Here is a 13159-nt window from a genome sequence, read left to right on the forward strand (position 1 = left end):
GGCGCGGTGAGTCGGGAGGGCGGGCTGGGGCAACGTGTGGTCGTGAAGAAGGAGCTCGGCGGCTTTGGTGGGACTTTGGAGATCCTGCAGTTGAGTGTCAAGCCCTTGGGGTTTGAGGACACCCAAGATGTGGAGAGGGGAAGGCAGTGGGGGGGTGGGCTGTTGGGAGCCCATGGAGGGAAGCCGGCAGTGCAGCTCTGCTTGAGGACACCGACTGGTCGGTAACGCAGTGTTTCCTCTCACGTGTGCCGTTTTCCACACAAACAGGTCTGGTTGTCCTCAACCCAAACTCCGCAGAAAGAAAAGACTTCAAACCTTGTGCTGGTCCTGCTGACCCCAGGTGAGCGCTGTTCTTCTGTTACTGCGTTCCCTGTTTCTGTATCCCAGTCTGAGATGAATCACAGAAGGGGTTGGGAGGGACCTTTGGAGGTCATCGAGTCCAACCCGCTGCTAAAGGAGGTGCCCTGCAGTGGGTTGCACAGGAAGACATCCAGATAGGCCTTGAATCTCTCCACAGCTTCTCTGGGCAGCCTGTTCCAGTACTCTGTCACCCTCGCAGTAACAGGGTTCTTCCTCACCTTCATATGGAACTTCCTGTGTTCCAGTTTGTGCCCATTGCTCTTTGTCCTGTTGCTGGGCACCACTGAAAAGAGCCTGGCCCTGTCCCTTGACTCCTGTACTTTAGGTATTTATAAGATACAGTCGTGTAGTTGGACTTTAGGAAATAGCTTTCAAATCAGAAAATAAACTTAAGCCACTTACAATTGGACAACTTATGTTTGGGTAATTCTCCATCCATTGCAGAAAAATACCTTAAAAAAGCTTTTAAATCACTACGTACTGTGCCTAACAAAACTTGATAACTTGATATGTGGTGTCTGTGGCTAGGAGCACCAATAAAAAAAAAAAAAACAAACATTAGTGGTGGCATGTAAAAGCAGACAGTAGATATCATTATGATTACTGTAAATCTTTACACAATATGGTTATATATATAACCAACCCGTCCCCCACCATGCCCAGTAACTACATCCCTCAGTGCCACATCTCCTTGTTTCCTGAACACCTCCAGGGGTGGTGACTCCACCCCCTCCCTGACCAGTCTTTTCCAATGCCTCACCACTCTTTTTTGAGAAGAAACTTCTAATATCTGAACTGAACCTCCCCTGGAGCAACTTAAGGCCATTCCCTATCATCCCTCGTTGCCTCCAGGTGGTTTCTAACTGTGTGAGTTCAGCAAGCTGTTGCCTGGCCCCCAGGGCTGGAGATGCTGTGGAGCTGGTGTCTGAGGAGTGATCAGAGTGAGCACTTAAGCTGGCTCAAAACGGTTGTCAAACCCCATCTGCGACACCCCCTGCTAAAGAAAGCAGCTCAGTAGGGTTCATGCAGTCAAAAATATCATAGACTTCTGGAGCTGGATTGCACGTTTTACATCTGATAGCTGCCACAAAAATAGGAAATGCATTTCTGATTGCGTATTGCAAAGGAATGCAAGTGTTCGTTTGGTGCATACTGGGGGTGTGTAACTTTGATTACATTCTTTTGTTCCTTATGATTCAGGACTTCAAAATGACAGGAAGAGAATTTCTTGAACTAGATTCTCCACAGCGAAGACTATATTTGGAAAGAGTGAAGCGGGTGGAAACCATACACAAGTTGTTGAATGAGCTTCCTAAATCAGATCAGTAAGTGCTGCTGAAATGAATGAACTGTATCAAACATTTAAAGTCTTTTGGAGACTGTTCTCTCTCCACTTTCTTCTGTATTGCAAACCTTCCTCACAGTTACAAAAATACTGAATTGCAGAGAAGCTTCTTATTATCCAGAAGAGAAAACTTGTTTTGTATTCCTCAAATATGGTTATGTGTCAGTGGTCCTGCTAAGTTGGTTTCTGGCATGCGCTTCCCAGTGCTTAAGGTTCTGAGATGGCTGATTAGCCCCGACTGGCTCTGAGCCTTCATGCAGTCATGCATTTTCTAGGAAACTGAAATGCTGGAGAGCATAAGGCAGATACCCATGTGGTTCTGCTGGAGTTGTCATGCATTAAGCAGGGCTGGCCTAGGGCCAGAATGGAGCGAGCATCACACTGCTGCTTTCTGCACTTCATTCTGTGCTGCTCTCTGTTTCAGGAAGGTGAGGCTGAGGAAGCCAGGTGGTGCTTACAAATCGACCAGAGCCATATGCCAGGTTCATCAGCAGGGGCACTGTGCAGCACAAAAATAGCTAAATAGCCTCTGTGCTTCACAGACACCGGTGTTTTATAATGTATTTCACTGCAAAGTCAGACTGGACCTGAGCTGGTTGACACAGATATCTTGCATACATCTTGTCTGAATAATTCAAAGTAACAAAAAGCTTTTTTAATTATTATTAAACTAATAGGACTAAATTGCTGGCTAAGCAAACTACAGCTAGTAACATAGGGTCTCCTCACCCAGGTGAGAGAAGCTAACACCAAAGCTTTATCCCTCATATTACAGTGTTGTAACTCTGTGTAGGATTTGCTGTGCTTGTACACAACTTAAAACACATCTCCTTCCCCTGAACTGGGAACTAAGTGGAAGGCAAGTAACTCTTGATAGAAACTGCAGTACCAAGAGATTGCTGGGCCTTGGAAAGAAATAGCTGTCATAACAATTGCAGGATATCTCAAGTTACAGGGGGCACATTGAGTCCAAGCCCTGATTCCACACAGGACCACTCAAAACCCAAACCCCATGCCTGAGCACATTGTCTAAATGCTCCTTGAGCTCCAACAGCTCAGGGCTGTGCCCACTGCCCTGGGCAGCCTGTTCCATGCCCAGTGTCCTCTGGTGTAGGGCCTTATCCTAAAACCCAGCCTGACCCTTTCCTGACGCAGTTCTGTTGTGGGGGCCTCAATCCTCATTTGAAGCTGCCTTAGCAGGCCTTGAAGTTTGCATGCCCTACTGGGTGGATCACTGACAGCTGGAAGTGTGCTGCAGTCAAACTGATAGTTCATGTTCACCAAAGATTGTGTTTTTAACAACAGAGAGCTGATATTAAAGCGTACAGAAACAACTCTTCAGTCCTCCCTTTCTTTCCTTTTGTGCTGGGCAGCTATTCTGTACATCAGTAAGACTGATGAGATTCTGCTCCTCCTGTGTATGCTGTTGTGCTCTAATTGGATTCTCAAATACACTGATAAATTTTAATCTCAGTGTTCTGTATGTATGCATATGCACACGTGCATTTCACTATCTGTGGTTGTAAATGGAGCAATAATATGGCTGGTTTTCAGAACCTGTGCTCTGGAGATGGTCCTTAAATGATATTCAGAACTGTGAGAATGGTGATCTAAAAAGCAAATATGTCCATTTCTTAAAGCAAACAAACAAATGCATTGTGACTCCTAAATAAGAGCAGGAGCAATATTTGACCAGGTAGATTCCTGTGCTGCATTAACATCATAACTGAATTGTGAGTAGCATATGTCCATGTTTGAAAATCTGATACGTACAAGGAATGAAAGTACTGTCTTATTCAAAATGGAAATAAGACAATCAAGTGTCATTGATTGTCAGATGCTTTTGTTGTTAAAGCTTTCCAGAATCAGCACTTAAATCTACTAATGTTTTATATGGTTTATGAGTGCTCAGTGTTACTCTGAGCATTAGTCATAGAATCATAGAATGGCCTGGGTTGAAAAGGACCACAATGATCATTCAGTTTCAACCCCCTGCTATGTGCAGGGCCGCCAACCACCAGACCAGGCTGCCCAGAGCCACATCCAGCCTGGCCTTGAATGCCTCCAGGGATGGGGCATCCACAACCTCCTTGGGCAAACTGTTCCAGTGTGTCACCACCTCTGAGTGAAAAACTTCCTCCTAATATCTAACCGAAACCTCCCTTATCTTAGTTTAAAACATTCCCCCTTGTCCTATCACTATCCACCCTTGTAAACAGCCGTTCCCCTTCCTGTTTATATATATATACACTCCTTTCAAGTATTGGAAGGCCACAATGAGGTCTCCCCGGAGCCTTCTCTTCTCCAAACTAAACAAGCTCAGCTCCCTCAATCTTTCTTCACAGCCCTCTCATCATCTTAGTGGTCCTCTTCTGGACCATTTTAATGTGGAAGAGTTTTAAGTAGGTGCATTTTTAACATAACTTAAATTAGCTGGTAAATCTTTAGTTATTGTTACATTTGATAACTCTGCAAATAGGTATGACATTTGCCCTAGCATGTGTTTTGTGATTGGTGAAGCATTTGATTATCTTTGAGGCTTTCAGCGGTAAATACAATTTATGAAACACTTAAAAATACACTTTTAACATAACATTATTGGCACAGCCTCAGAACTGAGGTGCCTGTCCATTAATTGATTTGCCTAGCAATGATTATTATTCTTGGAATGTTTAGGTTTGTGGAAACCCAAACAAAGCATTATTTTCATTGATCAACTGACAGTAACAGGCATAATGATAAGGAATGCACAACTTCCCTCTGCAAGTCAGATGAATCACAGACTGTGAAACTGGCACGTTTCCATTCCTCCCTTCCACTACCTGCTGTGATGAATGCAGCAGGGAGTGTTTGTCAAGCTATTAAATGAAGACTGTCTCTCACCACATTATACATTTCACCATCAGTAACTGCTCTGAGCTGTATGTTAAAAACATGATAGCAGAATGCAGTCCCTCTGTTATGATGGGGAAAATAGTAGCTCCAGTTCTGTAAAAACAGTATGTTGCACTTCTTATTGTAGACTACTCAGAAATGAACTGTAGCACTGAATAAACAAAGCAATTTTTATGTTCCTCATTGTCTAAAGAGACTTCTTTTATTATTTTCTTACAGGAACCTTTGTAATCATGGATCATACTTCCTTGCAGGAAATGCAAGCTTATGTGGCTTAACAGCAAATAATTTCTTCAGGAAGATCCTAAATATCAGAAAGGCTGCCATAATATCTGCTTTGCCAATGGCTGTTATTCCATTTATTTCAACAGTGGCAGTTTATGATGCTTTCCTGCATGACCCTCTATTTTCAGGTAAAACATAATTTGTTGTTATCAAAAAGCCTTTGCTTCCTGTGCATACTGAACACTGGATGAGCTGTTCCTCTCTGCAAATCTTGAAAACCTTGATTGGTAAAGCAGGGTTTCAAAAACATTATGCAGTATGTTGGGCAGCAGTGAGCTGTTCAAGTTGCAAGTGAGGGAGAGAGGTATGTGTATTTTCACTTGTACATAATTCTTTCCTGTTAGTCCTCCCTGATTTTTAGTACTTTACACTCATGTGAAATTGACATTTGAACTCCAACAAAGCAGTTTGGTTTTCACTATCTGTACCATTTCATTAAAAGGTTTTAGAGTGATAAATTCTCTGCAGGTTAGTGTATTGGGCTTACGTGGCAAGGTTTTGGTAACAGGGCTGCAGGAGTGGCAGAGCCCAGCAATGCCCCTGTGTCAGAGCAGCTCCCACAGGGACCCTCTGCTGGGCAGAGTTGAGCCATGAGCAACACTGAGTGCACCTCTGGGAGAGTGAATTGAAGGGAGGGGAAATCTGTGCAACAGCAGCTGGGAGAGAGGAGTGAGAAATAGGAGAGAAGCAGCCCTGCAGCCCCAAAAGTCAGTGTAGAGGTTTTCCAGGCATGGAGAAGCTGTTTCCTGCAGCCTGGGAGTGGCTGCTGGTGGAGCAGGCTGTTCCCTGCAGCCCACAGGCACCATGCAGAGCAGATCTCCTCATGCAGCCATGGAAGAGCCTGAAGGAGGCACAGCCCATAGAGAGCCCCTATAGGAGCAGCCCCAGGCAGGAGCTGCTGCCTGTGGGACATGTTTAGTTTGCTTTTGGTTCTCAACGCTCTAGTTTGTTACCTTACTGCTCACTGCTACGTTAATCTCCCTTATGTTGAGACTGTTCTGCCTGTGATGGTACATGGTGGATGAACTCCCTGTCATATCAGTCTGTGAGCATTCTTTCCATCATATTTTCTCCCTCTGTCCTGAGCAGGGGGAATGCCAGAGCAATGCTGTTGGTGCTTAGTGCCCACTGTTGTTTACTCATCACAGCTGGAACGAGAGTTGTTTTATTTTGCAAAAGGAGATTTTTTAAAAAAAGGGAAAAAAATTAAAATCCTGCAATACCTTGGTCATTTCTGCAAAGTGCCTGTTTCTGTGTAGCATGCAGCTTACAATATGATAGAGCTATGTGGATATTGACAATGAAATGCTTTGCTTGTCCTGCAGGTGAGCTGGACTGCCAAGTCTGTGCCGTGGTCAGAGGAGGATTAATAGGTGCTGTTGTGGGTGCTTTCTACCCTATCTTCATGGCTATCCCTGTGAACGGAAGCCTTGCAGCCAAGTATGTCTTATCAATCTGCAGTGAGTTAAATTTGGTTGTATTTCCAGCTCTCAGTTTAAATCGTGTGAATTTTCACACAGTATCTTCCTGGAGGCTTTTACTGTATGAAAGGTGATTTGTACCAGTCATTGAATTACAGGGAAGAGCTCATAAGAGGTATGCTTCCAACCCTCCAAACAGGAGAAGAAGATCTACAAAACTGGAGTACTGTACAACATTTGAGTTTAGCTTGTAATCTTGCAAGCTATGCATGATACATGTGGGCATTTTAAATTGAGGCTCCCCATCCCCCAAAGCAGTGAACATTTCTTAGTGGTGTTTGGCTGGGTAGCTAAATGTTTCTGAAGTGCTCAGTACCCAAACTCCCTGGCAGGTGTGATTCTACAGCATCTAACCAGAGGGAGAACTCAGTACTCCAGTACCACCAGGTGAACTTAGGAGAGGAGGAAAAGAATAATATCTACCCAAAGTATTTTTACTGACTTTAAATACCAATGCTTAAATTGGATGGAGGAAAGTAAAATAAGTTCTTACCCCTGTTTATGTTTTTTTAGGTACTCTTCGTCTCCCTTGCCAGGGAAAGAGAACTTACTGCGCTTCTGGCTCTCAGTTTCTCAGCCTGTCTTTAGAAAGATGAGATTTGGTGTGCTTATACAGGCTCTGACTGGAGTTTTTCTTGCCAGTAAACATCATGGAGTATATGTCAAAGTACTGGAGCAGATGAAGCCCAGCAGGGATCCTGAAGAGTTATAAGCCTGAAGTTGAACAACTTTCCAGTTGCCATGGATAAGAAACTGTAATAAACAAAGAAGTTGGTGCTTGCTGTCCTTCTTCTAATAGAAAACAAGGTTAAGACTGTGTGCTGACATTCTTTTCAACCCTGAACTTGAATGTAAGTTAAGTTCTTCATCATGCCTGACACAGAATATATACCTTGATAACATCTCTATAAAAAGAAGTGTTTTCTTTGGAAATAGGGAAAAATAAGTCATTTTTTTATTGCATGCTTAAGGTTTGGCTGTAGGGTGGTGATTCTTGAGATTCCTCAAAATCTGAGTACTTTCCTCCCTGAACTTCACTGAAGTAGAATTTCTGTCACACATTTTGTTCGGGCTGTTACCTGGGTACAGCTATAAACTGCAGGGAACACCATGATCACAGAGCAGTCAGGAGTGATACTCATGTCAGAGTGTTCCCAGCACATGCATTTACACTGGGATCAAAAAAAGCCTAACTGGAACAAACTGTCTTCCAACCAGTTTGCCTTGAAATTGGTCTTCTCCTGAAGCAATGAACTATATTGAGAGGCCTCAAAGGGCTGCTGCTGCGGTATCTCAGCATCCTCTAGTTAGAAATTAGTGGTTCAGAGTGCTTTCTTTGTGAGTCAGGCCTGTATTCACCCTGACAGCTCTATGTTCGAGAGGCTTGATGTCCAGCTGGAGACCAGCAGCAAGCAGTGCTTTTCAAGAGTCTGTACTGGGACCAGTGTTAACATCTTTTTGAGTAAAGACAATAGGATTTTCTACAGAAGCAATCATCTCAGTGTGCTGCATGGTCTTCTTTGTAGAACCTATATCGTTACTGAGCAGCAGCTACATACATTTTATTTAAATTCTACTATCCCCCGAGATGCAAACAGTAATTTATATTTTAAGAATTCAGCATTGAGACCCCTAATTGGCTTTCTTAAAAATTCAAAGTTGGACACTGATGAAGATTGTATTTTAGTTTCACGTTTATTTTAGTTTCCTTGTTATAGCAGGAAAATCATGCTATTATTTCTCTATAACCTTATTTGTACAGGCAAAGCAGCAAAATGACACTACAGCAACAGCTGTTACACAAAGTTGGTTTAGTTTTGCTTGGCCTGAAGTATTCCTATGTTCTCACACTGACCTGCATCTAAGGGGACGTTTTGGCCAGCCTTACCTTCATCATCCTCCACTTTAGTGATTCTCACAAATATTTTACTAGGCAGTGAACGATGGTATTTCCAGGAGTTGTATCATCAGACTTTAACTCACTGAACCACTTACCTGTGACAAAGAAAAAAAACAATAATATTTTAAGCTATTACTTTGCACTAGTGTCTTTAAGAAAATGAATGGTTCAGAGGTGGTTACTTGAGTGTTTACATGGCTGACAGTGAAAGCAGACCCTCACACTATGGGTGATGTTCAAAACCTCCTTCCATTCCATGCACTGTTTTTATTTTGCTATCAATTCAAGCGGTAATTATTCTCCAACTAATCAAAATGCATGCTGTGCTTTTAAATGATTCAGTGAGGACAAACTGTTCTCTACTCTTATTTTAGGATGGAAGGTAGAGAGCATTCTGTATAACAAGAGGAAAACAATATTCCTTTAGGTCTGATCTGTATGCCTTCTGCTACCTTCATAGCTGCAAGGAGGCAGTCACAGACTACACGTCACATGCCTGATAAATAGCCTGTACTGATAGATTTATGATTAGTTTAAGTCTGAACTCTACCAGAAGGACACTAAGGGACTGGCTATAAAGAAAAATGAAGATAAAATTAGTACTTTTCTAGTGTTTATCTTGTACATTTTTCATTTCAGATGGCAAATCTCAATGTTCCTTCCTGCCAGTGAGCAGAGGCAGTGTTATTTCTCCAGCTCTCTATATCCAACAGCAGTTGGATGAGAAAACACAGACTCCATTACTGCCAAGGTGCAGTTTTACACAGGGTGTTCTTTAAACACAACCCATTTGAGTATCCACAACAGCTAATAAATCCTTGAAACATTTATAAATATAATGCTACAAATAGAATCTTGTTGATTCTCACAGGGAAACTCTTTGCTAGCTTTTGAGAACAGAGGTTCTGTGGGCAGTTGCTGGGTAGATGTTCCTCCAGATGCTGTTAAGCTCTTCAGAAAACAGAAGAAAAGTTAATGTGCTGTCTGTAAAAGACTACCAGTGAACCAAGAATGAAATTGCTTCTTACTGAACTCGAAATAGGCTCCAGGTGATCTTGGGGTGAAGAAATACTGGAAAATTTAGTATAGTTAGGCAGTTCAGCACTGAAAGCCAGCACATTTCTTTAATGTGCTCTTTACAAATAATGCATTTAAGAGTAATAGAAATTAAAGTCCACAGCAGCACATGGCTCACTCTGGAGCTTTACAAATGCTGTCCCTTCAGAACCCTCTAACATACACTCACCCTAGTGCTGAACATAGAAACAACAGTATGATGGAACATTATGGCTAAGAGCACATTACTATTTATCAAACTTCAGAACTTAGTAAGGATAGCAGAGGGAGACTGCAGCCCACGGAATGTAAAAACTCCACTCCTCTGTGGCTTATTGATTAGATATATTCACACTAATAAAGGGAAACAGCTGTGAAATACAAAATGTAGTTATTGCTGAAGAACAGTTCTATCTTTGGTTCAAGGAACAATGCCTTTGTTTCTTCTTTACCCCAAACTAACTTGAAAGACAGATGAGCAAGAACCTTCCTTCAGGATGTGCTGATCCATTTAATCTTCTGTTCCATCAGCTTACCCACGCAGCAGAATTTTCCTGATTCCCATTTTGTGTAGTGAAGCACTCAATTAAAGCAAGGTACCAGCGAGAGGAAAAAGATGAAGAAAACATCTGAGCCCATCAACTGAAAGATCAACAGGTCTGACTTTATTACGATATCTCATCTGGATGGCACGTCATTACAAAGAAACATTTACAATATATTTTCAAGTATTAAGTTATAGTCATTTCAAGGCTTCCACTTCAAAAAGCTACATTAATACACCATACAGATGGTACAGTTGGTTAGTTTCAAATAATCTCCTCCCCTCTATTTGGATTAAATATGACTCAGCAGGCACTAGATATGCCTGCAGCCACTTACTTTCTGGGACTTGACCTTGTTCTTGTTCAGGTCTATGTCACTGTGTGTACCAGAACATCAGCTACTCTCAGACACAGCTCACAGGTGGTTTCATGGCTGGAGTGATGTGCAGCTTCATAACATAGATCTCTAACTCCTACTGCTTTGTAGTGATGCAAAATGAAATAATGCATATTTAACTTAAACTTCTGCACTGAAGTGACTGTAGAAATGCCACTGTAACATCCCACACTTGCTGCATTTAGTGTTTCCCTTCTCCTCATGCACACACTAAAATTCAAACTGAAGCATGGTTGTGAATCCTGAGCCAGGCAGATTCAACCTAGGCTCAATCTAACTCACTAATTTCCATTTTGTGGATCAGTCAGCACATATCTTGAGAAGGTCCTGGCACAACCCACCACTTACAGCAGAGCACACAGCTAAAGACTGAACCTTGGAACAGTCCTGCCGATGCCACCGCAGTAATGCATATCTTAAGTCTCTCTTGTGCTGGCAGTGCATCCTGAACAGATGGAATTCTGAAAGCACTGCTTGATAGAATACTGTCTTCTAAAAAATATCTCAGATGACAGTTAATGAATCCCAGCATTCAACCTTTTTTCGTTTGTTTGTTTAAACAAAGATAGCAAAAGCCCTGTTACCTCTTTATTCTCATTTCTTATACTACCTTTTAAAATAAAGCAGGAAATGTGGCCAGCAGCTGGTCCCGTCTCTTCTGCCCCAACACAGCTGAATCCACTTTAGCATAAAGAAAAACAAGGATGCTAAATACACGTATACTTCATCACACAGTGACGTTTCACAAAGAAAAATCATATTCTTCGTACCGAGGAGCACTTGATAAGGTGTAGTACCAACAGTTCCAATTGCTGGGAGAAAACTCTTCTGCTTAGCCTTAAATACCAAATTTAAGGCTGTAAGAAACAAGACTTCCAAAACACTAATTAGAATATTTTCTTAAAGAAGTTAATACACGGGACTGATTTAAATCTATTCTTTGTGAAACCTCACTTTACATATATTATCATTCTCACAATCCTTCTTCCCCCAGCTGACGTACAGAAAAACCACCTCAGCATTATGACACAACTACCCGCTCATCCTGTGTGATGGGGAGAAATGCTACTACCAGAGAATACATACTGTTGTTCATCAACAGTTTTCCTCCTATCTCAGTTAATCAGGAAGAATTTTTCAATTAATTAGTCACATATTTGCTCATCTCCAACCTCTGCTGAACTGAATGAAGTTACGGATTTCTGGATACTGTAAGAGTAAGCTAAATTAACATCTACGGCATCCTGGCTTGTATAAGGGATGGTGTGGTGAGCAGGACTAGGGAAGTCATCCTGCCCTGTACTTGGCACTGGTGAGGCCTCACCTCGAGTACTGTGTTCAGTTTTGGGCACCTCAGTATAGAAAGGACATTGAGGTGCTGGAGCAGGTCCAAAGAAGGGCAAAAAGGCTTGTGGAGGGCTTGGAGAATGTGCCATATGAGGAGAGACTGAAGGATCTGGGCCGTTTAGTCTGGGGAAAAGGAGGCTGAGGGGAAACCTTATTGCTCTCTTCCAATATCTGAAAGGTGCTTACAGTGAGAGCGGGGTTGGTCTCTTCTCACTGGTGACAGACAAGGGGAAATGGCCTCAAGTTGCAACGGGGTAAGTTTAGGTTGGACATCAGGAAAAGCTTCTTTACAGAAAGGGTTGTTAAGCACTGGAATAGGCTCCCCAGGGAGGTGGTTGAGTCACCATGCCTGGATGTGTTTAAAAACCATTTGGATGTGGTGCTCAGGGACAAGATTTAGCAAAGGGTTGTTAGAGTTAGGGTAGAATGGTTAGGTTGTGGTTGGACACAATGACCTTTAAGATCTTTTCCAACCCGAGCAATTTTATGATTCTATGATCTCTACTGTAAAATTAAGCACATGCATATACATGCAGTTTCTTTAAAATGTAAAGCTACTCTGAAGTAACAAAGGAATTGCAGTGTGCACAGGCACAGAGATTACTTGTGAGAAGTACTGACTTATTTGCAACCCTCCATGATGCTAACCACAGTTCTCACTGGAGTTCTATAGAAAAAAGTGATTTCTCTACGTTAAGGTTCCACTGAACCTTAGCAGCGTTTGGGTTCTGTTCAAATAGGAAAAGCCCTGCATCGTGAATTCAAGAAAGGCAGGAAAGGATAATTCTAAAGGGACTGTGTATCCTTAACACTGGACTGTATTTTAAGCCATCAGGTCACATTTTTCATTTAAAAGCAATTTACTTGTTCTTTTGGAACTTCCCCTGTGACAAAAGACTATAAATGTTGTATCATTAGCATATTTTCCCTTTTGCTGCTCATATGCTCATAGTTCAATAGAAAATTCCTATTTCAAATGGCAGAAAGCATTTACTTTTAATTCAAAACGCAGCTCACTGACCGGCTACTGTGCGCATATTGATTTAGAACAGAAAGCAGCTACTCAGAATGTTGTTTTCCACAACTGAGTTAGGAATTAGAAACATCACAGCAAGGCAGGGACCAGAGATACCATCTCCTGGACCAGTCACCGCATGAACGAGACCGGCACAAGCAAAGCAAGCTGTCTGACACCGCATTATGGGAATATATTGATCCTTACCAGGTTGCGAGGTGGGAAACGACTGCTCTTTAACCCCTACACAACGGAGCCTGGCAGGGCAAGCACCTAAAAGAGAAACTGTCAGAGAGGTTTTAATAGTAATGTATAACCAAGAGGCAGCACAATTTTATACGCATGCTTTCTTTTGCCGATCGTTACTACTTGCCGTCCGACGACGACGTCTTAATGAAGGTTTCGGTTTTCTAAGCGAGCGTTTTCAGCTGGGATAAGCGGGCTGACAGAAACCCAGCCGGGTCAACGTTATCTCTACCGACAGCCGCACGCCGTCCAGCCTCAGGTCGGCACCGTCCGTTCCCCGCCTGCAG

The 13159-nt window shown here is 42.5% G+C and overlaps 1 protein-coding gene and 1 long non-coding RNA gene across 4 annotated transcripts; one reads left to right on the plus strand and one right to left on the minus strand.

Annotated features, from left to right (window-relative positions):
- The first annotated feature begins 22 nt into the window (after positions 1 to 22).
- On the plus strand, positions 23 to 7299 carry TMEM126A (transmembrane protein 126A). Of its 2 annotated transcripts, none has more exons than XM_010706193.3 (6): positions 23 to 89; positions 268 to 340; positions 1561 to 1685; positions 4820 to 5013; positions 6211 to 6345; positions 6880 to 7019. In XM_010706193.3, exons 3-6 carry the CDS (start codon positions 1570 to 1572, stop codon positions 6960 to 6962), a joined length of 528 nt encoding a protein of 175 aa, XP_010704495.1. In that variant the 5' UTR covers positions 23 to 89; positions 268 to 340; positions 1561 to 1569; the 3' UTR covers positions 6963 to 7019. The 2 variants fall into 2 exon arrangements, with proteins under 2 accessions (XP_010704495.1, XP_010704494.1); XM_010706192.3 differs by having other exon boundaries at positions 31 to 89; positions 6211 to 6325; positions 6880 to 7299.
- Positions 7300 to 8042: 743 nt separating this feature from the next.
- On the minus strand, positions 8043 to 13153 carry LOC104909405. Of its 2 annotated transcripts, XR_792308.3 has the most exons (3): positions 12834 to 13153; positions 9786 to 10945; positions 8043 to 8361 (listed from the first exon to the last, which is right to left on the minus strand). It is a non-coding gene; the product is annotated as an uncharacterized LOC104909405 (long non-coding RNA). The 2 variants fall into 2 exon arrangements; XR_004158664.1 differs by having other exon boundaries at positions 8043 to 10945.
- Positions 13154 to 13159: the final 6 nt, after the last annotated feature.

The sequence above is a fragment of the Meleagris gallopavo genome, chromosome 1 (genome assembly GCF_000146605.3).
Source record: "Meleagris gallopavo isolate NT-WF06-2002-E0010 breed Aviagen turkey brand Nicholas breeding stock chromosome 1, Turkey_5.1, whole genome shotgun sequence".
NCBI lineage: Eukaryota > Metazoa > Chordata > Aves > Galliformes > Phasianidae > Meleagris > Meleagris gallopavo.

What these genes read in the sequence shown, in the direction of transcription:
- TMEM126A (XM_010706192.3), top strand. Translation starts at nt 1,570, where the DNA reads ATGACAGGAAGAGAATTTCTTGAACTAGATTCTCCACAGCGAAGACTA. An exon ending in GAGCTTCCTAAATCAGATCA is followed by an intron (nt 1,686 to 4,819) that starts GTAAGTGCTGCT and finishes ATTTTCTTACAG; the next exon opens with GAACCTTTGTAATCATGGAT. An exon ending in GCATGACCCTCTATTTTCAG is followed by an intron (nt 5,014 to 6,210) that starts GTAAAACATAAT and finishes CTTGTCCTGCAG; the next exon opens with GTGAGCTGGACTGCCAAGTC.